Raw genomic sequence first — 24,309 nt, 5'->3', positions numbered from 1 at the left:
GACTTGAGGATCAACTGCATGCTTATAAAAAGAGTCAAAAGAATTGTGGTGGCCAAGTTGGTCAGGATCAAGCAGGCCTCTGATTTTGTATTTCACCCAAGCTCTGGCTTGTCTAAAACTGTAATTCATTCTAGTGTACATCTGAAATACTGAAATACGGAGACTTACAAGAGAAAGGGCCACTTACTAAAATAACAGCGGTGCCTTCCTTCATTTTTTATAGACTCCTCAATGATACGCTTAACCAAGTCCAATCTTATTAGAACTCACAACAGCAAATTAAATTACGTTCTGGATGACATCAATGTGAAGTGCTTCTCACACTTCTTATTCTTCATTTCCTTTCCCCAGTTAAATACTGTCTCCGACATAATACATGCCTTTAGATTTTTTTTATATGGTTAATAAATGTAGTTAATTTTTTCCACCAGGGTGGGCCAACTGAAGTTAAGTACGTCTTTGTCAAGCCTGTCCAAACTGAAGCTAAAGAACAGTCAGGACTCCCTGACTTTTGGAGGTGTAGTGTAAAGGCTGAATTTAAGCCTGCCTTTAGGCATGCCTGCGATACAGACTGCCCCACAGCTCTGAGACATGCTAGCCACTGCTGCCTATATATTCAAGGAGATGAAGCTGAGGCCAGAAAACCATTCTGCTTTATCGAGTCACCAAAACTTTTGCTTTTTGTAGGACCACTGTATGTCACTATTCACCATCAGGCAGTACAGCAGTCTGATACGTAGGGTGATTTCCATGGAAAGGGTATCTGCATTAGGTAAACCTTTTCCCCTCACCAGCTAAGATCATGGGTGAGCAGCCAGATGACCCCACAGGCTCCCAGCAGTGAGTCCCATGGCAGCATCTGTTCCTAGTGAGTAAAGACGGTGCACCTATGAGGGGATTATGGAGTCTGCAGCACCCACAAGCCACTGAGCTGAGAGTGAGACATCTCATCAACCCACAATGCTCTCATCCCACAGTCCTACCCTCTCTCTGCTCCCAACACACTCCATGTTGTCTTAGAGATTTTCTGAAAGGAAAGTAAGATTTGCATTTCAAGCATAGGGGAGGAAATTCAGGCTCTGCAGAAGGTATCCAGGGAAAGAACAGGGAAACACAGCCAGAACCAGCAGGCAGATGGTCTCTTTTATTTTAGATCTCACCATTTTTATGACTGCTTGGCCTGGCATGCATCTATTCACAGTCAACAAACTCTGGCCATGTTACAAAGGCTATATTTGGCTCAGTATCTGACCCACAGTCAACAAACTTATTAAAATTAGTGGTACAAGGAAAATTTTCTGTGACAACTTTTCCAGCCTAAAAGACATCACTTGTCTGGTCCAAAATGTTTAATTTGTCATGTCTTTCAGTAAACCTTGGAGAACTGCACTTGGAAAGAATCCAGCCAGTCTTTCAGGCTGCGCAGCACAACTGATACACTCTGCACTGTCAGTGGTGAAGCCAACATGTCAATAAATTTCATTAAGGGGTTTGCCAGATTCCACAAGATTCTGGTACAGAGAAATTTGTGAAGTATTACAAGATTCAAACCCCCAAATTCCTACTGACTCAGAAATGAGTTTGACTAAATGAGACTTATTTCGTACCAATAATGGGATGGGATGAATCCCAATTTCTTACATAGGAAAATTGCCATTGTTTTCTGGTTCAAAATCTATAAAGGTCTACTTTGCGTATTTTCCAGCTTTAGCAGTTACTGTGAGGTAATTGTGTTAAATAGCTGAAAAATGGAAATACCTTTCATCTGGATGAACTAAGTCAGATCATTTTCATTCAGCAAGCCAACCAATTAGCAACCATGGTTAATACTACACAAACCACAGGGACCTGTTTTCAGGCAACTGAGAGCAACCTACTCTTTCTGTTACCTTTTGTTTCTCAAGTTAGAATTTTTCGTTGCTTTCATTATGAATTCTGAAAGCACTCAGCCTCACAAAACTATCTCTCTCACAGTTCAAGTATGCAAGCCACACAGGACTGTTGGTTCACCAAAGCATCCATGCTGGGGGGAGACTGGGGATGCTTTGTGCTATGCTCAACTTAGCCATAAGCATTTCCCGAATTCTGTTTTTCAACCACAATTACACCTGGAACTGTAGCCTTGCTGTGGTGCTTTCTGAATCTGGAAGGTGTATGCACAGACATCTTCAATGAGTAGCACTTGCCATTCTAGACATTAGATAAAACTACCAATATAGTCCACAAAATATTCAAGGTAGTAAGAAAATAGCTTACTTGTCCTCTGTGTTTATGCAGTAGCTAGAAACCTGGTTTAGGAAGTAGATAAACAAATTTCATCTAATCAGAAAATTACTAAAATCAGCATGATCATGTCACTGAAAACAAGGCCTCTAAAGAAACTACTAAGTTTTCTAATTAAATGTCATGTATTGGCTTTTCAAAATGTCAAAGCCGACAACTTCTAAATAGTGAGTACATCTGAAGCCCAGACTAAATATTTGCCCATAGGTCACTTCAGGGGAAAAACAAGAAAGTCTTGTAAGATATCTTAAGGGTTGGTTGTTTTTTTAAGTTTAATTTACACAGACCTCTAACCTGGTAAAATTCTGGAGCTTCACTCCCCTTACATGACCTTAGCCAGGAAAAAAACAAAGTGCAGTTATAGCAACAAAAGGTTTCCTTTGGAGCTACCATGCTGAATTTATTCATAAAGCAAGCAAGCAAAAGCCAAAGATGTTATTCACTCATCTTCATACAGATATCTGAACAGACAGGTAGGATATGTTAGAAGGGGACTGGGCAAAAGGGATGGGAGCAGAGAGTATCTGCTGGACCAGAGCAGGAACACTCCACTCCACTACTTGCCTCGTTAGCAATTACTTCAGGGAAGGAGAAGTGCATTGTCCTGCCCTGGGCACCAGAAAGAGGATGCTGGAATGACTCCAGTTCAACTATTCTGCAAAAACTCTCTGCTTCAGGTTTGCTTTTTTAGCATGGTGTCAGGTGAGCAGATTAATGTTCACAAACCGGAACATAACAAAACTATCCTGCAACCTGCATGTAGTGGATTTGACCAAACTTTTAAGCTTCCAGTACAAAGCTTATGTAAACAGCACTCTGACTCTGTCTGTATATACACACACACATACATTTATGTAACTTCATATATATAGAGTCACTGTAGTCTAAGGATAACCTACATTAAAGAAAAAATACAAACTGGATGAATATGGGTAATGGAGCCACCTATCCAGTTGTCTGTGTGCAGGTTCAGAGGAAGGATGAAAGGGAAGTTATGACAGGTGCTCCTAGCTCACCTGCTCTTTCACCAGGCTCATCTAACACAAACCTGCTGCTAAAACAGTGGTGTATTTTACATGACACTGTGCAGAGCACAGAATTGTCTTTTAAAATGTTTTTATTAACTTTGAAAACAAGGGTTTCATTTAGTTGACTTTGCTTTTAAAGTAAGTAGGATCCTTTTTTGTTTGGGACCGCTGGGAAAACTCTAATGTCTGATAATTACATGATGTTAAAGACTTTGATTACTATTGTAAACTAAGTCTGATGAAGTTGTAACACAGTGTGTGAACAAACTACATTGCCCATTTTCACTTAAATACTAAAAATCTAGATGTATGAAGTACTAGACCTGGAGACTGAGCAAACAGCTTTGTTGAAAGGGGCTCAACCACTTCAGAAGCCACTGAAGCAAAAAGAACTGACAAAAAAATGTTTGCATTAGCTCTAAATAAACTTTTCAAAAATACCACTTGACTTCTAGAGAGTACATAGTAATAAGTAACTGTCCTGCAGGGCAACTCTCATGCGTGCTGTTCCGCTTCATTTTACTCAGCGAATGTCTCTTTCTACTCACGCTACAGTTACTTATCTCTTCATGAGCATCTTGATTTAAATCCAACCATGCAGCTCATTCACTCACTCCCTCCCTTCCTCCCCCACCTCCCGGAGAGTTGGGAGGAGAATTAAAAGAATGTAGCTCCCACAGGTTGAGATAAGAACAGTTTAAGAACTAAGGCATAACACAAATCACTACTGCTACCACCAATAATAATAATGATAAAGGAAATAACAAGTGAAAAGAATACAACACCCTACCACATGCCAACCGATAACTCACCCCACCCTGCCTGACCAAGCACTGACCAATACCTCCTCCCAAATCCCCCAGAGAACTAGCCTTCCCGGGTAGCTCTCCACTACATCCTGGGCATGATGTGCTGCAGCATGGAATACCTCTTTGGCTAGTTTGGGACAGGTGTCCTGTCTCTGCTTCCTCCCAGCTTCCCCTCCTCCCTGGCAGAGCATGAAGCTCAGAAAGTCCTTGGTCAGACCAAACATTTGAGCAGTGACTAAAAACATAGCTGCTATCAGCACCGTTCCCAAGCTGAAAGTCAAAACACAGCACTGCACCAGCTACCAAGAAGGAATAAAAATGACTGCTACTGCTGAACCCAGAACAATGAGTTACAGATATTTTTCATGCTACATATCTGTGAAAATAATTGTGTTTCCACAGAGGCTTTATCTGTAAAAATTAGTATCACCTATACACTAAGCACTATAAACTCAGCTCCCACAATGATGCTAAAATTATAATAGTTTTCTTGACATCAACTAACCTCCCAATCAATTATCCTGCTATCTAGTCATTTATAAACACACAGAATGTAAATGAGAGCAAAATCTGGTCAACCACACCAAGCTCAATCAACAACCTACAATCAATTAAAATGAATCAGATCATAATTAGTCTTACAAAACAAGAGTTTCCAGCAAATTAAGTTCATCTACAGAAAATACAGGTCTAAATGAAGTATATTAAGAAATGCACTCTTTGTATAAGGTCCCCATATACAAAAGCCTTTACAGCTGCAGTGAGCGCTAACACAGCTTTGAAATCTGCATCACAGGAGGTGCAGAGGACTGATGAATAAAGGAGACTGGCTCCTGGTTGACAGCAGAAAGTGCCCATAGGCCAAAGATTTAACATGCTCCAATTATGAAATATTGGGTAGAAAGATACAGGTCACAAGCCACAAAAGTAAAGCCAAGTGTGCCTGCATTCCTTAAGGGCTAAACAAACTATTGAGAAATACACTCTCAGAATACCACGACATGGTGATCCCATCTTAGTCTATCTCACACCTGGAAAGAACAGAATTAGAATGAACAGATTCCTCTGAAAACCCCAGCTACATCGCTGACACTACAGTAGCCAGCCACTTCACGGAAAGTGTAATGGAAACCACAACTTTCTGATGAAAAAGGCACATTACCTATTTCCAATTAAAGCAACAGGCACACACAGTTACAAATGCTCTAAGTTTTAGGTTAGAGCACAATACACTTTATTGACTTTTAGAAATCACAAAAAAATCCAGTTTCTTTGGCACCACTAAATTGAACTAACTCTAAACTTCTGATATCTGAGGATACAGGCAAAAATGAACAAATACATTTGTTTTTTTACCAGCAGACAGGCTTCTTTTTACTGTTACTATTTGGGCTTCATTTTATTTCTAGCCCTGTTTTCCTTCAACCCCTTTGGTGAGCCCTATTCACGTACAGTCAGGATTTATAGAATCAGGACAAAAAAACTCCTCCTAACCAGGATTTAAGAGGGTAAGGCAAGCCAGCAATGCCTGCTTCCTACCAAAGTTTTGTGAACTGCCAGGGTTAGATGCTTTCAGCAGCACCAGCAGTATTCATTCCTGGGACCCAAGACCATGAAGCTTATACTTGGTATCTCTGACTGTATGCAAATAGCTCAGGGCAGCAGGAACTACACTGTAAAGTAGCCTTGTCGAGAAGATCCATTCCTACATAAAATACCTATCAAAAATGGCAGGTAGTCACAAGGAAACCCCAAACACTCTACTAGATGAACCACAGACCATTTTAATCAACCTCTGACCAAGTGTTGCCACTGAATTTCTCTCCTATTAAAAAAATAATCTTCTTCAGTGTATTATCACTGAGTCTTTGTTACACTGGCCATGCAGAATAGACTCAAAAGGGCCTCCAGCAAGCGCACTCAAATACTACTTGTAACTGGATATACAAAAGTACAGAAGAAAACCAAACACCTGTTGCTATGAAGAAAAGGATCCATTGTCTCCAAATCATTTTTGGGGAAGCCATTAAATATTTGACATCTCAAGTAATGTCTCAAGAGAATGCACTGAAAACCAGTATTTCTGTAAGGCTTCTTAAGAGAAGGCTCTAAGCGTTTTACCTAAAATTGTTGCAGTTTCAATTTCAGTTGGGGAAGCTGAGGCACAGTGTGCTAGTTAATGGGATCTGCCCAGTGTCACACAGCAGAGTTTCAGAAAGTGTAATCCTAGCCCAAAGCCATCACTGGCAAAGCTGCTGTCTGGTACACTGGGCAGAACCTTGCACTCCAGCTTTCCACCAAAGGCTCTAGAGCTCGCTCTGTTTGTTCATTCTGTACTGCAGAAGGACAGTGGCCTTCTCCTCCTCCTGGCTTTGAGAGGCACAAAATATCCATAGTAGATTGTGAGACCTGAAACAGCAGAGAATAACTTTCTACTCCAGAAGCACCATTATGGATTTTCATGGAACTACAAAGTACATGTTGCCAGACACCAGAGAGACTAACACACAATGCTGCTACCAGTATGTGTCTGATCAATAACACGGTGCTATACAACAATTTCCCTAATGCACCTGATCTCTGTAAACCCCTGAACTTTCTATGCTTCAGTCTCAGATTTCAGTAATCATTTTCCAGTGTTCAGTACCTCATCACACAGACTGACGAAACTCAGCCAATCCTACGTACACACTAAGGAATAAATCCTGCTCTGTCCCTACGCGTAAGTCTAAGGAGTGTTTGACCTGCAATTTCTTATCTATTTTTTGAAGAAGGGGTGCATACTCACACAGCTTAATTTGTGAATTTCTTCTTGATTCACTCGCCTAATGGTCTTTTTCTTCCTCCGCAGTTCACTGGGCTCCCTTCTGAATCTCCCACGAAAGCTCATTGTATCCGTAGGAATTCAAGTAGCAAACAAATCTCTCTTTAAAAGCCGTACTCCTTAAACCTCTTTCCTTCAGCAGCTTCAGCATAAGAACTGGAAGCTGCATATACTGTTCAAAGGGGAAGTAAGTCTAAAACTTACATGCTGTATCCACAGTAACTGAGGAGAAAGAAGAAGAAAACCAGCAATAACTAATTCCTTCCTATGAATAATATTCTGCTATTAAGGCGAGAGTGTCTCATTAAACCATACATAAACCAAGCCCTCCCCCCTCAATGCAAATCAAAATAGGAAGTTGTACAAAAAAAACCCCACCACTTGCAACTGAACAGCTATCTTTGTCTCAAAATGCATTACATCCTTTTCTCCACACCACCTTCCCCAGTTCAAAAGCCGAACCTGCTGCACTCTTGCTTCATGTGCATGTATGTGTCTGCAAGCTGAAAAAAAAGCATTCACAGAACAACCTCCTACCAAGCCCTCAGTAGCAGACTTCAGTCATAGAGTATGCAGCAACAGGTTCATGCTGCAGGGGCCCAGATTCATCTCGTTTTGGACCTAGGTAGCAGTTCCGCTTTCAATGCGGCAGGAAACATCAACAAGAGGAAGCACCTTGCAAATTCCAAAATCTGCATACAGTTATAAAAAGGAAAAAATAGATAAATGCGTATGCAAATATCCAAAATGCTTTTTTTTTGGCTTGTAAATTCCTGGGTTTAGAAGTGCTTGCCACCTGCCAATTAAGAAAAATCACTGCTTGCTTCAACCCTGCTCCCATCTCAAGTGAGAGTAAAGCTGCCAGACAGAGCCTGTTTCCCAGATACCCCTGGCAGGGGCAGTCACAGCAGCACCCCGACAGGTTAGGAGCCCCTCATTTGGTGCCTCAGAACCACAGAGGCAATGGAGCAGTGACATGAGAAATCAAACTATTCTTAATTAAGGTAGGACACTTGCCCAGTGCTGGCTGAAGACTGGCAGGATACAAAGGTCTTTTAAAACTGAACAAGCCCCCTCAGTACCCACACATGCACATTTACACACACAGCTCCTTTTCTTCTCCTTTGTTCCAGCTAAGGATTCATCCTGCTGCAGCAGCAAAGCTGCATTCCCCAATGCACAAAGTCTTTGTGTGTCATGCATTCATTTTTACTTATTTTTATTTATTTTTACTTAACACTGGTGTGCAAAACTAAACCAAATTGACAGGTTTTTTGCACTTTTTCTCCTTTTTCGTTCTGGATTTTGGCAAACTGGACCATTAGCTTCTTTTTTAATGAAGTACTCTGAGATTTGCAACTTTACTCTGAGCGCCATTTTTTCAAATCTGAGCTCTGTGAATCTTTTCACACATTCTTCAACATTAGTAACATTTGATCCAAAGTAAAAAACCTCTGCAGAATTTCCATAATTGTTCCACACACCAGATTTCCATGCCAGGAGAGCAGTCACACCAAGCCCAGAATGCCTTATCTGAGCACTATGGAACAACACCTTGGTCTGATTAGTCTGCTGTTGTCTTCCACAGTTACAATATACTGCAACTTCAGGAATTAAACCCCAATCTCTATTATCTTTGTCATTTAGCTTTACCTTTGAGAAGATCACCTCCTTTAAACAGTGCTACCAGCCTGCTGCGCAACTGCTCAAGAAAGATTTCACCGTACCTCCACTTAGCAGTGAAGAACTCCTTTGTCTGGCTCTAGAAAAGACAACAGAAACCCTTTGCCAAGGTATGCAGACATTTCTAGTGGCTACCAATATAGCACTGAAACATTAACCAAGCTGGAATCACCCTTGTTTTCTCTCAAACCACCACACTATCTCTACTGAGTCCCAAGTGCCTCTCATATAACATACTGAACACAGCTGCCAAGACAAGAGGCCCTTGCCAGAAGTTAAATTTAATGCTGGATCAATCAGCTCTGCTGGTTTTACTTTAAGCAGATATCAGTCCCTTCACCAATCAACTCCTTTCTGCAACTACCACACAGAATGAGCTGAGTTTCATCTTGCCTTTCCTCAGGAAGGCTTTCTCCCAGCTTCCCGCATTCAGCAGCACCGAGGAGCGCTTCCAGGGCACCCTTTCCACCAAGATAAGGGTCACAACCATTTCCTGAAACTTTGATGAACTTGTGTTACTCCCAAATATGAAGTTAAGTTCATGTTTCCATCTGGTCCTTATCCAATTTACTCTGCTGAGTATCTTTTGTCCAAAGGTTTTTCATTCCTAATATTATTAAACCTAATTTATTTCCATATCTCTGACAGCCAGTTTTTTAGACTTGACATTGAAGGCACTGAAAATATTTTCCTCAACAGCAAGGCATTAAAAGGTTGAACCAATAAAATTACAAATAAGCTACAGCATCCACACCAAGATATAATCAGAACCAACAGCAAACAACTGCAAATAAAGATTCCACTTTCTTAGATCTGTTTTGAATGCAAATCTCTACAGTTGTAATGGGGAATAACATCTTCAGTCAAATGTCTAATAATGCTTTGTCCTGTAGCAGAAGTACAAACCAAACTTCATTAGCATCATTAGATTTTACAGCATGACTGCAAAAGATTTCCTAACTTATCTTCAAAGACTTCTTTATCTCTTTGATTAAAGATATCAGGAACCTTAAGACCATCATAAAATTTGTTATGTCAACATGAATAAAGCTCCTGTGCTGCTTTTAAATTCAGAACTATTAGTATAAGAAAAGTTATCCCAAGAAAATAGGTATTGGGTCATCGGAAGTCCACAAGCTTTGGTTTATGTTTGTGAACTGCTGTACTTGATTCATACAGTCAAAATAGGGAAGCCAAAGCACTTAATAAATACATGTGCACTTCTGAAATGAAAGACAATCTTCTCATAACAACACTTGATTCATTTATAAATTAAGACCACTGCAACGACACTGACACCACCATTCAGGCAGTTTTCACAGCATAGACAGATACTGAGAAATCTGGTTGGCAGAATTACACTTCACAACTTGCAGATCAGATACCTCCCCACCTCCCTTGAATGGCTTGTGGCATTTCCAGTATGTCAACAAGCAATAACATCACTGAATTAAAACAAAAGGATGCCAGCCATGCCTGACACCCAGCCCTTGGAGCAGATACAGAAACAATTCTGCACTTTGCAGCCATGACATTAGCAGCTACCAACTCAGATACCAGTGAGAAGAAAAAATACGGTACCTGGGAGAGGGTCATAGAGGGCTCCCCATCTTTAAAAAAACTCCAAACTAGAAAACAAACCCAACCAAAACAAAACTTTCATGCATAAACAACCACCAAACAATGCATGTAGCTTTCAAGACTTCTCTGTCCCATATTACAGACGTAGGGTGCAGAAGTCACAAAACTTGGAGCCCTGGTTGGTTTACTCAACTGCTGAGGCCAATAAAGAGATTAACACAGCTAATATCCCACAACATGCAGGCAGTGCCAGCAGACATGCTATACTAATGCATACTGATGCTGCTTTTCCTATATTCCTCACCTGGTCTTCAATTTCAATCCCCCAGCAAGACCACCAGTGCTGTCTGTCACCCCCTGACCGGTGCAGCAAGGCAACACTGACAGAAGTCAGTTATGCATTTGGAAAAAGCAAGCTGTATCAGAAGTGATGCTTTCTGTGGTCAGACTGCTTGCTGGGAAACTGATTGTAGCAAGCAGTAACACATTGCAAGTATTTTCAGATATGATTACCAAAAATCTACTAATGAGACTGTGAGACTAAAACTTGAGATGACAATGACTGGATGCCACACATTCATCTTATCTTCATCTTCCAGTCATCAGGAATAGCATATGCTCTCTAGTGGTTTGTGTATGCATGGAAAATCTGCACTTCCTAAAAGCTTCGTGTTGGACAAGTAAAGGAGATTACTATACTAGTACCAGAAACAGATTATTTTTATTAGCACCTACTAAAGAAGAAGGAAAGCCTTGTGACCTTCATCCCAATCCCTTTGCCAAAGGCTGAACAATCCCAACCTGTCTCCCCACAAAAAAAAACCCAAATCAAAATAAGAGAGTGAAATACTTTGTATGCATCCATGCTTCAAAAATGTCCTCAAAAATAAAAGGAAAGACATATAACCAAAGCAATTTAAACAGGTAAAACAATTCAGTTCATAGGCAGTAGAAACTACATACAAAGCAACCCTTTGCAAAGTCAATCTGGTATTGAACCAACTGGAAACAAATAACACTGTTTTTTGAGAAATACAACTCCACCTATGGTCTAACAGCTGAAGCTGAAACATCAGCGTTCACATACAAACACTCCATAAGGTCATTAGAGCAACTGATGCTTGTGTTTTGCTGACACATCCATACAGCTAGCTCTGACCAGTCAAAGGGCTGGGAATCAATCAAGGTTGAAAGGACATCAACACACACAGTGAGCTCTCCAAGGTTGTGGGACAGTGTCTCTGCACAAATACCCATGAAAAGAAACCACTTACATTTGTCTGAGGTCTGTTAACAGATCTTTCCAGTCTGATGTCAGTGACTCCACCTATTGTCAATCCATTTCTTCTCTTCCTAGCCTGACAGTGCACCAGTACCAGCAACTCCTTCCTTGGTGCTTCCACCTTCACTTCATTCCCCAGATATTAGTGTGCTTATGCAGAATAAATCTGTGGGAGGCTGCTGTATTTCTTCACCCTGTGTGAAAGGATGAAAAATACCCCCTAGCTGAACTGGTGGTGTCAAGGAGCTGTCCACAGGCTGTACCTGCCAGTCTCTGTGCACTGTCAGAACTGTTTGTCTATGGCTGGAAATGTCTCAGGGGGGTGTGAGGACAATGAGGAGAAGGCCTCCAGGAGGGCACTTTGGCAGCTTCCAGCCCGATCTCATACACAGCAGTCAAGTGCCCTTATAGCACATGTACTTTATCACCTCAAATGGCTTTGTAATCACACACAAGAGCTTGCCAATAATAATGTTCATGCTCCAAAAGCCACTTACTACCCCTTTTCTGATTTTACAGCTCCTGAAACCCTCTCCCACAGCCCAGGGACAGCTCTATGGGCACACACTATTTGCCAGTCTCTCTTTGCCACTGACATGTTCCTAATGGCTAACCCCACAAAAACAGACACAACAGCAGCATCATTCCAGCAGCTTTCCAATGTGGAAACCCACCTGCACCTGGCACAAATATAATACACTCCCTTGCCAGTAGACCGAGAAGGGCTTTGGAGTACCTGATGATGCAACCACAAAGGCCTCCAGCTACAGCCACTCAGTATCAGTTAACAGAAAACCATTATCGCAGCTCTCATGCTGGCAGCCATTCCTTATCTACCCGGTCACCCTCTGGAGAGAGCAGCCACTGGGAGCATGAAGAGAGGGGGTACTGGTACTGTGCCATTGCGCTACCAGCTGGTCCTCTTTGCAAACGTGTGGGTCCCCGTTGCATGGCAGAGCTGCGGACTCACAAAGAGCTCAACTGAGCGCAGTCATCATGTGCTTTTGTTCTAGGTGTCTGCACAGACAGGTTAGCAAACCGAATGCTGCTTCTTACATTAACAACCCGGTTGAAGAATAAAGAAGAATAAACTTTCCGTTAGCAATGGTGTCCTGCTGATTTGCACAAAAGCAAAATATGCAATTAGTTTCTCCTTTATTCTGATCCACTGGGAAATTTCAAACAAACATTACCCTTTTTGCTTTCATCTATTTGGACTAGAATCAGCCCTTGATAACAAAACACATAGTGATGAAGGGCCACAAAAGGCATCTAAATAATTTAATCACCTAAATTTGCCATCTCCAGACGTGCCGATGCTGCTGTGATTTTAGCTTCCACTGCAAGCTTTTCTGATTGTCATTCTAATACTTGCTATTCATGTCTATGCTATGCTGCAGACATGATTTTTCTTCTTCTTTATGAAGAAAAGCTCAGATCAGACAACATCTGGTTTATAAAGAGAATCCACATTTTCACTCAATTTTGCAGCTGGAATAATTGAAGCAAAAGGAGGTCAGGCAACTCACTCATTTAGTCAAGGTCACAATCAACATCTACAATGCCATTATAGTGATATAAAATACCCTGGGACCCTCTTTGTTTTTTCTAAGTACTAGGATATACTCCCTCTATATGTGTGCAAGCTGATTGTACAACCATTACGGTGTTTAATATCCTACACTTGTAACATTCATTTAATGTCATAAATCCCTGTATACTCTGTTCTAGCACCTGTGGGTATCTTAATCAATTAAGAAAGCAATTGCATGTAATAATTCATCATCCGGATTCTATAACTGAAAGCTAAATAATGGCATTTTGGAAGACAAAAAGCACACAAATTCTAGAAGCAGATAAGCAAGATTATTTTCTTATTATAGCAAGAGTGAAAATATAAAACTCTACAAGTCACATTTACATTAATTAAGTTTGGTATGTGGAAAAGAGAAAAAGCAACTTGCATTCTTTTGACGCTAAATTCCAGTTCATGGTCATACTGGGTAGGATGAAAGTTCATTTAAGTCAGATGTCTGCACCTGTGAGAATCTACAGATGCTTAAGTGAAAGTACAGAAATCAATCAGTATAATAGTATTCTCCTGAATACTCTTCTAATTTCTACTTTCTCAAGTTCCCAGCCTGAGGTGACACCTGCACATTTACCAGTTCTCAATGACTTTTCTCTCAGGAAGTTTTCCAGTCATTCTTTAAATCTACAGAGACACTGCAGATGTTGGACATTCTTTGGCAAGAAATCTAGTTTTGATATTCATTCTGTGATTTCTTTTTTCTCCAAGCTTGTCCCCCTGTCTTAGTTTTATTTGATGATCCCCACTTCTCTTGCTGAGAAAAGAAACAGCAAGCTAAGTCTACACACCTCTGACTGTTCTTGCTTTTTATAAATTCCATTGTATCCCCCCATAGTTATTTTTCAAGCCAGTCCAGGTACAGTCTGTCTATACATGTAAACTACTGACATCTAGTCACTTTGCTGATCCTCCTCACTCTCTGTGATTTCCCAGTTCCAGCAAGTCTGGTTTGTATTGTACATGGTATTAAAGGCCTCCCAAGAAGCTATGAGACTCTGCTATAACAGGACAGATCAAAAAGCAAAATTTATGATTTCTCAGTGAGCTGGAAAGCAGGATCAAAACCATGTCCTTCTCAACACAGTAAAGCTGCTCTAAGCTTACAGGTCCCAGAGCCTGTGCAAGGCAGAGAGCTGAATCATAGTAATTCCTTTACTTTCTCCAGATGATTTTCTCTGATGGGATGAGAGCCAGTATTCCTGACCTCTTGTTCTTCCCCACTCCCAAGCTTGCTCTTTTTATCAAACATGCAAAGTCAAGCCCTCACAACCTTCTCTCCTGCCTTATCATCAAACCTAAAGTGGTCATTAAGAATCTAATCCTGTACAAAGATGTTTATTTTTCACCTTTAATTTGGAAATTCTGGGGGGCTTTTGACAATTCAGAAATTCTGGAAAGTCCAGAAAATTCCCTCTTACTGCAGAAAGAGCTGGAACATCCTTACTCTTATTTTTATTTAGCACTGCTTAAGCTGAAAACAAAAGAATTGGTTAGGAAATCTGAAGCTAAGAGGTTAACTTTTGATTTCCTACAAATACACACTACAGCCAGGCATAATTAAGTGCCAGAAAAGGATGTGGACTGGAAATGAAACAGAGTTCACTGCAGTTCCTCCTCACTCAGTTCCTTGTTCTGCCTGAAACACTGCAGACACCGTCCGACTCCAGGAGCAAATCCTTTTGCAAAGATATTGCCAAGAGACACAGTTCTCTCTCGAATGCTTTTTACAAAAAGCAATGTTTAGCCACCAATTCAGATTCTTTTTGCAGGCTCATGTAACTTAAAATTGCCTTTGATTTTGCTAAGAATGGAAAATTAGCAAGGACTTTGCATGGACAAAAGCTTTTGGCAGCTTAAATATACTGTGTAAAGAAACTTCTCAGTGGGAACTGGTACAAACTTTTATGTCAACTCATCTCAAACATTTCATTTGGGCAGGTCCTTTTTTGTGCGTTCTTCAAGAACTGGCTTTTTTGTATAGTGGAAACATTTTAGAGTTACATTTTATTAGCTGATATTTATAGCTTCATTTAGATTTGGAGAAGTAAGGCAAAAACACTGCTACAATTTACTTTTTTTTACATAAAATCAGAATTAAGCAAATCAGTGTTAGTAAAGATTTCTGGTATTTCAGTTTACATTGTATTAATGAGTTTTCTCTATACCTCCATACATTCTGCTAAAATACTTTGTATTTACACAGGTGTCTAAAGAATGAGCATGCTATCTGTCAGGGCTGCCTAGTCAGAGGGTTTCTGAACAAAAGCAGGTGACAGACGCACAAACACTCCCATCACAAGTCCTTCCTCAGCAGATATCCTTGCTATGTTGTCAGCACAAAAAAAACCCCACATGCTACATGGGGGCAAATAGTCATCGCAAAGAATCAAATGCATCACAAACAACAAAACTTATCATGTATCTTAAATACTGGAAAACGTATTCATTAAAAGTCTGCATAGAAACAGTAAGTGTTTCCTGCTGGATGCACCAGATTCCAGGTTTGGATTACTTTCCCTGTATCTTCCACACATCTGCTGTTCTGTTTGTTTGAAGGATGTGTTATGGAGCACACATCTAACACCTGGGAGCAGAGAGGCAGTAAGGGACTTGGCTTCTTTTGTAATAGGACAGTTAAAAGTTAAAAGGAGACCCAACTACAAGGTTTTAAGGCCAAAGAAACTAGACATTCCTGGCAACAAGCAAGCTCTTAGATAACTGCTTAGATCACTGTACCTCCTAAAGGGTTGTGCCTTTGTTTAAACCCAAAGAGCTAACAGTGGTCAATAGCCAGAACTCAAGCACTGCAAAAGCCAAAACAAGAGTCACAGCCTGAATAAGGAAATTCAGGCACAAGAGCCAGCTGGCAGGTGGAGAGACCAAACAGGCACCTGGATGGTTTGTGCAGGGTTGTTTCTTCTGGGGAGCTCTAAGGAGTGCTAGAAAAGGCTCCTCAAGCATACAGAGAACGATTAAAGACAGGGAAAGAGCTAAGGCACTGAAAAGAAGGAAATGCAGATCAGCTGTGTGAATACTTTTTATTCTTTACCTTCAAGCCACAAGTATCAAAAAGTGAGAAAAAATAGGCCCAATTCCAAGCTCTGTTTCTCCGGGAAACTTGTTCTCCTCTGTAATCCCATTAAGATCAGATCTCCTACAGAGATAGCTGCAATGCATGTTTACACATAATTTACTACAGAAGAAACATCTCAAAAAAGACAGTGGAGCATCTGGTTCCAGGGCTCTACATTTCAGTAATTAATCTCTTCACTGCTAAGGCTTACCCTCTGAAAGAGCTAATTTTAGCACAGAAGTCACAACCTGTGGAAAACAAGAGGTTACACCAAACCCTTACTGAAATGCCAAAGAAAGTTATGAGTCATTGGTGACATGATGCTTAACATCCTAGTTTCATAGCTAACCACTGATTGATCCAGCAAGGCTACACATTTTCCACTCAAGCATTGTTATTGCTGTGCAAGCAGCACAGCATTATGCTTCTGATCTGTTTTTTTGTATTGAGTTAAAATCTCCTTCTGTTGGATTTGCACATAGAATCATAGAATCGTTAGGGTTGGAAAGGACCTCAAGATCATCTAGTTCCAACCCCCCTGCCATGGGCAGGGACACCTCACACTAAACCATGTCACCCAAGGCTTCATCCAACCTGGTCTTGAACACTGCCAGGAATGGAGCATTCACAACCTCCCTGGGAAACCCATTCCAGTGCCTTGCCACACTTACAGTAAAGAACTTCCTCCTTATATCTAGCCTAAACTTCCCTTAAGTTTGAGCCCATTGCCCCTTGTCCTATCACTACAGTCCCTAATGAATAGTCCCTCCCCAGCATCCCTGTAGGCCCCCTTCAGATACTGGAAGGCTGCTATGAGGTCTCCACGCAGCCTTCTCTTCTCCAGGCTGAACAGCCCCAACTTTCTCAGCCTGTCTTCATATGGGAGGTGCTCCAGTCCCCTGATCATCCTCGTGGCCCTCCTCTGGACTTGTTCCAACAGTTCCATGTCCTTTCTATGTTGAAGACACCAGAACTGCACACAATATTCCAAGTGAGGTCTCATGAGAGTAGAGTAGAGGGGCAGGATCCCTCCCGGTGCCGCCCCCTGTGAGTCCCTGCTCACATGAGCTGAGCTGCCGGCTCCTGGGCAAGGCCTGGCGAGGGCTTGAGGCTCCCTCAGTGGCTCACGCTGCTTAGAACTGAGGCTCCTGGACAAGGGGTTTCCCCCAACCCTGGGTCTGAAGGCTCCTCTTTGGAACTGCTCACAGAATCACAGAATCCCAAGGGTTGGAAGGGACCTCAAAATACCATCTAGTCCAACCTCCCTGCAAGAGCAGGGTAACCTAGAGTACATCACACAGGAACTTGTCCAGGCGGGCCTTGAATATCTCCAACGTAGGAGACTCCACAACCTCCCTGGGCAACCTGTTCCAGTGCTCTGTCACTCTTACAGTAAAGAAGTTCTTCCTGATGTTCACATGGAACCTCCTATGCTCCAGTTTATACCCATTGCCCCTTGTCCTATCACTGGATATCACTGAAAAAAGCCTAGCTCCATCATCCTGACACCCACCCTTTACATATTTGTAAACACTGATGAGGTCACCCCTCAGTCTCCTCTCCTCCAAGCTAAAGAGACCCAGCTCCCTCAGCCTCTCCTCATAAGGGAGGTGTTCCACTCCCTTCATCATCTTTGTGGCTCTGCGCTGGACTCTTTCAAGCAATTCCCTGTCCTTGAACAGAGGGGCCCAGAACTGGATGCAATATTCCAGACGCGGCCTCACCAAGGCAGAGTAGAGGGGGAGGAGAACCTCTCTTGCCCTACTAACCACACCCTTTCTAATGCACCCTAGGATGCCATTTGCCTTCTTGGCCACAAGGGCACATTGCTGGCTCATGGTCATCCTCCTATCCACCAGGACCCCCAGGTCCCTTTCCCCTTCACTCCTTTGCAGCAGGTCAACCCCCAACCTGTACTGGTACATGGGGTTGTTCTTCCCCAGATGCAAGACTCTATACTTGCCCTTGTTGAATTTCACCTCGGCATATAACCAAGAACCGAATCTCACCATCTCATCATTGAGCAAGTATCAACACTAATGAAACGAAAATGAGCACAGCAGTCGACAGATGAGAAGTGAGGAAAAACAAACACCAAAAGCACAAAGTGTTCAATTCAATTGGTTCCATACACTGTATTCAGAGTGATCCCTGAGGCAGAAAGAAATCTGACAAATATTACAATGAAATGTAATGGAAACACACAGAATCTATTATGCTTTAAGCTAACCACAGATTTGCAATAATTATTAACAGACTGCAATTGCAGAAGTACGACACTGCACACAAATTCCTCCTGTTTAGACAGAACATAACATTTTGTTCCGAAGAGGCACCGAACTGGATGAAAAAAGTACTTTTTTAATATATACAGAGCTCCCCAGGTTTAAAATAAGAGCCCTAGCAGAACTGAAATAATTGAGCCCCAGAACAATGAAGGAATCAGCTTGTTTCACACTGGAAATGTGTCCACATACAGCTACTACACCTTAGCTTAGGAGATCACAGTCCACAGTCTGATTCAGCGTCAGCTGGACTGGCTTGGAATAGTGCCTTGAGATGATGTCAGACCCTTGCCACCCAAAACATCCTGAAGTATTCATGTGACATGCTTTTTGGTGCTGAATCCTAATTGTTTCTCCCTGTGTTATTCTTCACTCCAATCACTAATTCAAGCTGGAAGCCTTAACTATTCAAGGAACTGATTCAAAAGCTAAAAGACCAGGAACTGTTCCTGTATTTTCTAGACACTCTATGCTTCCTCCATTTTCCTTAGCTTCAAACACTGTGAAGACACTGTGCCTGTTTCTGTATTCCTGAAACAGCAGTACTGAAGTGAATAAGAGTTCAGTTACTTTAGCACTTTGGCAGAGAAGTAATTTCTTGTTTCCCTCACAACAGTTGGTACTAGATGACAGGACCAAATATGCTGAAATGCTGCTTAGCCTTAAAAATGGAATAATGTGTTTTGCCTTTACAAACCATTCTTTGGTTAAGGGAACATCAAAACCATTCACCTGCGTTTCTCCAGTTCCTCTTACGCCACAGGACGTATTGCAAGTTGGAACTAATTTGTATTCACCCACACATTGGTGGCAGCCATCTAATAGTCATGAAGTGGTGATGCCTGTCCTAAAAACCCCTGTGTGAATCAGAAACCGTAATCTAGAAGTCAGAACCTATTGAGAGTTTCTAGAAACCAGGTGGCAGCCCCCCTGGGATGCACAGAAAAAGATTAAGATCACCAATACTAACCACACTAGGTTTTAAAGTACACAGTAATCACACTTCAGTTTACACTGTGAGTACATGTACTCGCAGTATCTACTCCTTGATTTATCCTTCTGCTGCAGCTGATGGTAGAATGGTTCAGTAGCTGCTATTAAGTGAAATTACTCCTGTTGTACTGTGCCATGTTACCCTGCTTTGCTGGCCAGAGATCGCTGGGGAAGCTCTGGAGCAACACAGACTTTGAAAACAAATAAATCTGATTAATGAAAGGGTAGGAAGCATGGAGGTAATGGCTCAGAGATACATTTCTTCATCTCTTGTGAGCAGTGAAACTTTGCATATGTTTTTTGTCTGAAATGTGCTGAACCAGAATTCTGATTTAAACTGGGCTTAGACCAAGTGCATTAAAATTACTGTTCTGAAGAAGAAATTCCACGGAAGTGAGAGATATCAGGAACAGTTCTGTCATGCTCCATTCAGATTTACAATCCACCCAGGAGACAAATGGAGTGCATTTATCCTCAAGTCAAAGCAGAAGATGGTTATCCACTCTGGGTAGGGAGGAGCGGAAAAAGAGTAAAGGAGAAGTGATTAACATCAGTAGGAAGACATATACTCACTGTGAACCAAAACCAAAGCTTTTGATAAGAACAAAGACAGAGGAAAAAGAAGCATCAGAATATTTTGATGTGTTGACATAGAGCAGTGGTGGCTTCCCTTCAAAAATCAGATCTCACCCAAGTTTAGCGGCAGTGTGCCTAATTAATTTCAGATGAGACGAAATGGCATTTTCCACTTGGCTTCTCTTTCTCATCACTGAACTCTTCCCCTCTTACACACTGTCTTCGCCTCAACAGCTCTCCCTACCCCCTCTTTGCCTCTCCCAGCAGCTTTTACTTTGGCAGTACTTTCAGCTGGCTGGTGCTCCCCGAGGGCCCCAGTTCCTTTATCGCTCCCTTCCTCACTCAGCATACCTCTTACAGGGCACAGCTGTTTCCATGTTAAATCAATATCCCCATGTTTGTAGCCAAAGGCCTGAAGTGGACACTGGACTCAGTAATAAGCATTTAAATCCAGATCAGCTCTACTCAGAGGATTCTGTAGCAATAACAGTACAAGACATAAAGCCCAGCCTGGCTCTCAGTGCTGCAGTTAATGATGAGTTAATGCCAGTGATGGCAAGGGCTGAGGACTGGCACTAATATTGTTTTCTGAAGGCATTAGTTAAATTTACTGTTCCTTTGTACACTTCTTGAATCAGCTGTAACTCACCATACTTGGCAGAAGGGAACCAGTCTACCACAGCCTGGGCCAGACGGTCACATACTGCTGCTGCTCACCTTCCCAGCCCAAGGCTCTCCAGCTGTGCAGCAGAGGTCAGTGCTCCAGCTGTGAATGCCCCCAGGCATACACTCAATTGGTAATGCAGTGTGAACACATGAGACATGCTCAGGGTGCACATGAAGCATCACAGGTGGATTTCTGCATCCTCTGGCTCATACTGCCTGCACTGCCCCAGCCCTGAAAGCCAACTGTATGCTGGGCTGCATCAAAAGGAGCATGACCAGCAGGTTGAGGAAGACGATTCTCCCCCTCTGTTCCACTCTCATGAGCTGCCATTTGCAGTCCTGCATCCAGCTCTGGGGTCCCCAACACAAGAGGTACATAGACCTGCTCAAGTGAGTCCAGAGGAGACCACAAAGATGATCAGAGGGCTTGGAGCACCTCTGCTATGGAGACAGGCTGAGAGAGTTGGGCTTGTCCAGTCTGGAGACCAGAAGGTTCATGGGAGACCTTGAAACAGTCTTCCGTAGTCTCCCAATAACTTAAGGGGGCCTACAAGAAATCTAGAAGGGACTGTTTACAAGGGCTGTAGTAACAGGACAAGGATGAATGGCTTCAAGTTGGCAGAGGGTAGATTGGTATTAGACATTAAGAAAATATTCTTCTCTGTGAGGGTGGTGAGACACTGGCACAGGTTACCCAGAGAAGTTGTGGCTGTCCTATCCCTGGCAGTGTTCAAAGCCAGGCTGGACGGGGCTTTGAGCAACCTGGTCTAGTAGAAGGCGTTCCTGCCCATGGCAGGGGGATTAGAACCAGATGATCTTTAAGATTCCTTCCAACCAGAACCATTCTGTGATGCTATGATAACCCATCTCCTGTGAGCTATGGACAGCTATGTAATTAATGGAAACATCCCATGCTGCCCAAGCCCAATTACAGGAGTACACTACCACTTGTGAGCCAAGATACAGAAAAAGGCACTATCTTCCCTTCCAGTCAATTTCTGTAGATGTTAACTGTCAACCTAGCCCACCCATCCAGCCTGGTCAGTATCGTGCCAGGAGCTGTCACAGATCCTATTACCAAAACCTCCCCGTGGGAGGCAAAGGAGAAATTACTTGAACTGAGTAACTGAGTTACAAGTCTGGAACCACTTGTGTAGCCCAAGATGCTCAACAAAAACCCCACAGAACATCTCTGAAAATAGACCTAGAAGCTGCTGGTCACAAATACATATATATGTATATGCATATATATACAAATGTTTTATATTTCAGTCCACAACTACACTGTCCACTGACAGCATGACACAAAATACCTCTATTAAATTCTGTGTGACATACATTTCAAAGCATTTTCTTGAAGTCTCCAGAACTTCAAGGATATTATTGTGACTATTTTAGACAGTTCATACTGTGGCTAGCACTTGGCATTTAAATCTATGTTCATCCCTCAATTATTACCCAGAGTTTATCTTTTCTTGGTAATTTGTTTAAGTACTTCATATTGTGATAAACACAAGAAAGCAAACACAAATGCAAGATCTGTACTCATGGCTGATTTGGTGTATGAGGGCACTACAGCATGCAAATAGCTTAAGTTTCCTACAACCATAGCTTACTGAATTCCAAAATCCCAGACAAGTCAGACCACTGGGATCTTTTCCCCAACTCTCCTAACTTCCTCTGCAGGAAGATGCAAAGAGCAAAAGTGACCAAGGGAAATGTGGAAAGCTGGCATTTGCTACAACCTATCAGAGCTAGAGCCAAGCAGAACTGCAGATGGAGCATCAAGCATGTGTATGCACCAATTTGCTTATAAATGTGCTTATTATGCAAAGCAGGTGGCCAAAGCTTGAGAAACCTGAAGTGGTTTTCTTTTTTTCTCCCTTGTGTGTGTGTTTATGCCTTCTTGGCTTTCATTACTTTGCCTTTTTATAGGTCAATTTTCCCCACTCCCAAGATCATTTTGAACATGCATCTTACAATCTAATTTTTATCAAATGCATAAAATCACAAAGCCTTCTCAAAGCACTCCCAAGCACTGCTACTTACAGAGACCTTTTTGTCTCTGCCCTTTTAATTTATACCCTACACTTTCAGGTAGACATTGCTTACAAATAAATAGCTTGCTTCTATATTTTCTTAACAAAAGGTAATAAATCCCTCTTATGTAGGAGGATGTTTTAACCACTTTATTCTTTTGAGTCCACACTCTTCATAAGCTGTCATAAGAATTTGGTTAACAGATTCATAATAATGTCATTCCACATACTGTTACACTACACACATTGCTGTACCACTAATAAGGAGTGAAAGCAATATAAAATATTGTTGCTCAGAGCACTAAAGTCAGATGGAGAAAATTTGCTCAGTGGAAAAAGACATTTTTAATGTTGTCTCTTTTTCAAACATATGTATACTTAAATGTTACTGCAACACTCTGAAGGATGAAAACAGAGCCACTTCTTGGGTTCATTCTCCTCTGTATTTAAGAACCTATACCCAAAGCCATAGCTGCTGGTAAAAGCCAAACCCAAACCAAATATCTTCAAGTGCAGAAGAGCAAATACTGCTCTGAAGATTGACACCGTCCCTCCTACGCTGCTCTGCTGATGACAGTGCCAAGCCCTGCTGACCCCAGGCACCAAAGGGATGAGGCTGGCCATCACTCTGCAGTTACCAGCAGATCTGCTGACCATCAGGCACAGAGGGCAAAGAAGTCACAAAGGTAACAAGAACAGTTGCAAAAATGGCTCTGAATTAGAACTGCATTTTGTGCATTACTACTACTTTTACACTCTGATGTCAATCACTTATTCAAACAAAGACCTGTTTCTGTTCCTGCTGAGGCCAAGCGCCAAAGCGAACACTGGTTAAAGTCAAAGCTACGTATGTTTAATATTGTTTAAAAATTATGACATACTGAAGCTTCTGACTTGAGCTAAAAGGTATGAGTATTCTGAGTACTTCTTTTGAACTGTACAGCCCTGGGTACTGTGGCTTTCCAAAGACAATCCCTCCTCCAAGACATCAGAGGAAGAAAACACTATTCTATTCCCAGAGCTGGGCCTCATGCTGACGTCCAAAAGCCACTGCAAGTCCTCCCCATTTGGGCACACACAGACACAGTCCCATCTACAAAACCAGTAAGTTACAAGTCAGAGATCTTGCAATTCTTGGAGTTGCTAACTATTGACAGAACTTAGTATGCATATGGTACAAGTTTTCAGTAGGTAAATGTATGCAACTAAAGAAATTAGTGTCCTGAATTATTTCAGCTGGAACATGAAATTAACACAGATCACACAACAAAACTTAGGGAATGTAATTCTGGAATTAAAGGTTAGTATTAGATGACAGAAAATTCTCAAAGCCATGTTTTTGTTGTTTCTACCGCCTTTAGAAGGCTAAAATGACATTTACAAACTAAGCGACCTAAGAAGCACCCCAGCTTCACCTGCATGCCAGAGCAGAGCTGTCATCCTGTGCCTGTGTAACAAGGCAGGGTCTCTTACTTCTTCTGCAACTGGGAGGAGTAGAGAAAATCCCTGCAAGCTGTGTCTTTTCAGAGACTAAAAACTAACTAGAGTGGTATTGCCACCTTGCTATGTTCAAACTGGCACATCAGTTCAAGTTAT

General features: G+C 41.9%; 1 protein-coding gene across 3 annotated transcripts in view; it reads right to left on the bottom strand.

Annotated features, from left to right (window-relative positions):
• DOCK10 (dedicator of cytokinesis 10) overlaps positions 1–24,309 on the bottom strand; it is a 159,637-nt gene that overhangs the window by 101,706 nt on the left and 33,622 nt on the right. Inside the window, exon 1 of one of the 3 annotated variants that reach the window (XM_034063897.1) lies at positions 6,909–7,010. The exons of the other annotated variants lie outside the window; for them this stretch is intronic. Within the exon in view, the coding sequence (XP_033919788.1) occupies positions 6,909–7,010 (102 nt within the window). Of the gene's footprint in view, positions 1–6,908; positions 7,011–24,309 lie in introns of those variants that run through there. 3 annotated transcript variants of the gene reach the window in all.

The sequence above is a fragment of the Melopsittacus undulatus genome, chromosome 6 (genome assembly GCF_012275295.1).
Source record: "Melopsittacus undulatus isolate bMelUnd1 chromosome 6, bMelUnd1.mat.Z, whole genome shotgun sequence".
Lineage (NCBI taxonomy): Eukaryota > Metazoa > Chordata > Aves > Psittaciformes > Psittaculidae > Melopsittacus > Melopsittacus undulatus.
Note: the sequence above shows the minus strand (reverse complement) of the source record. Positions and strands in the feature narration are given on the sequence as shown.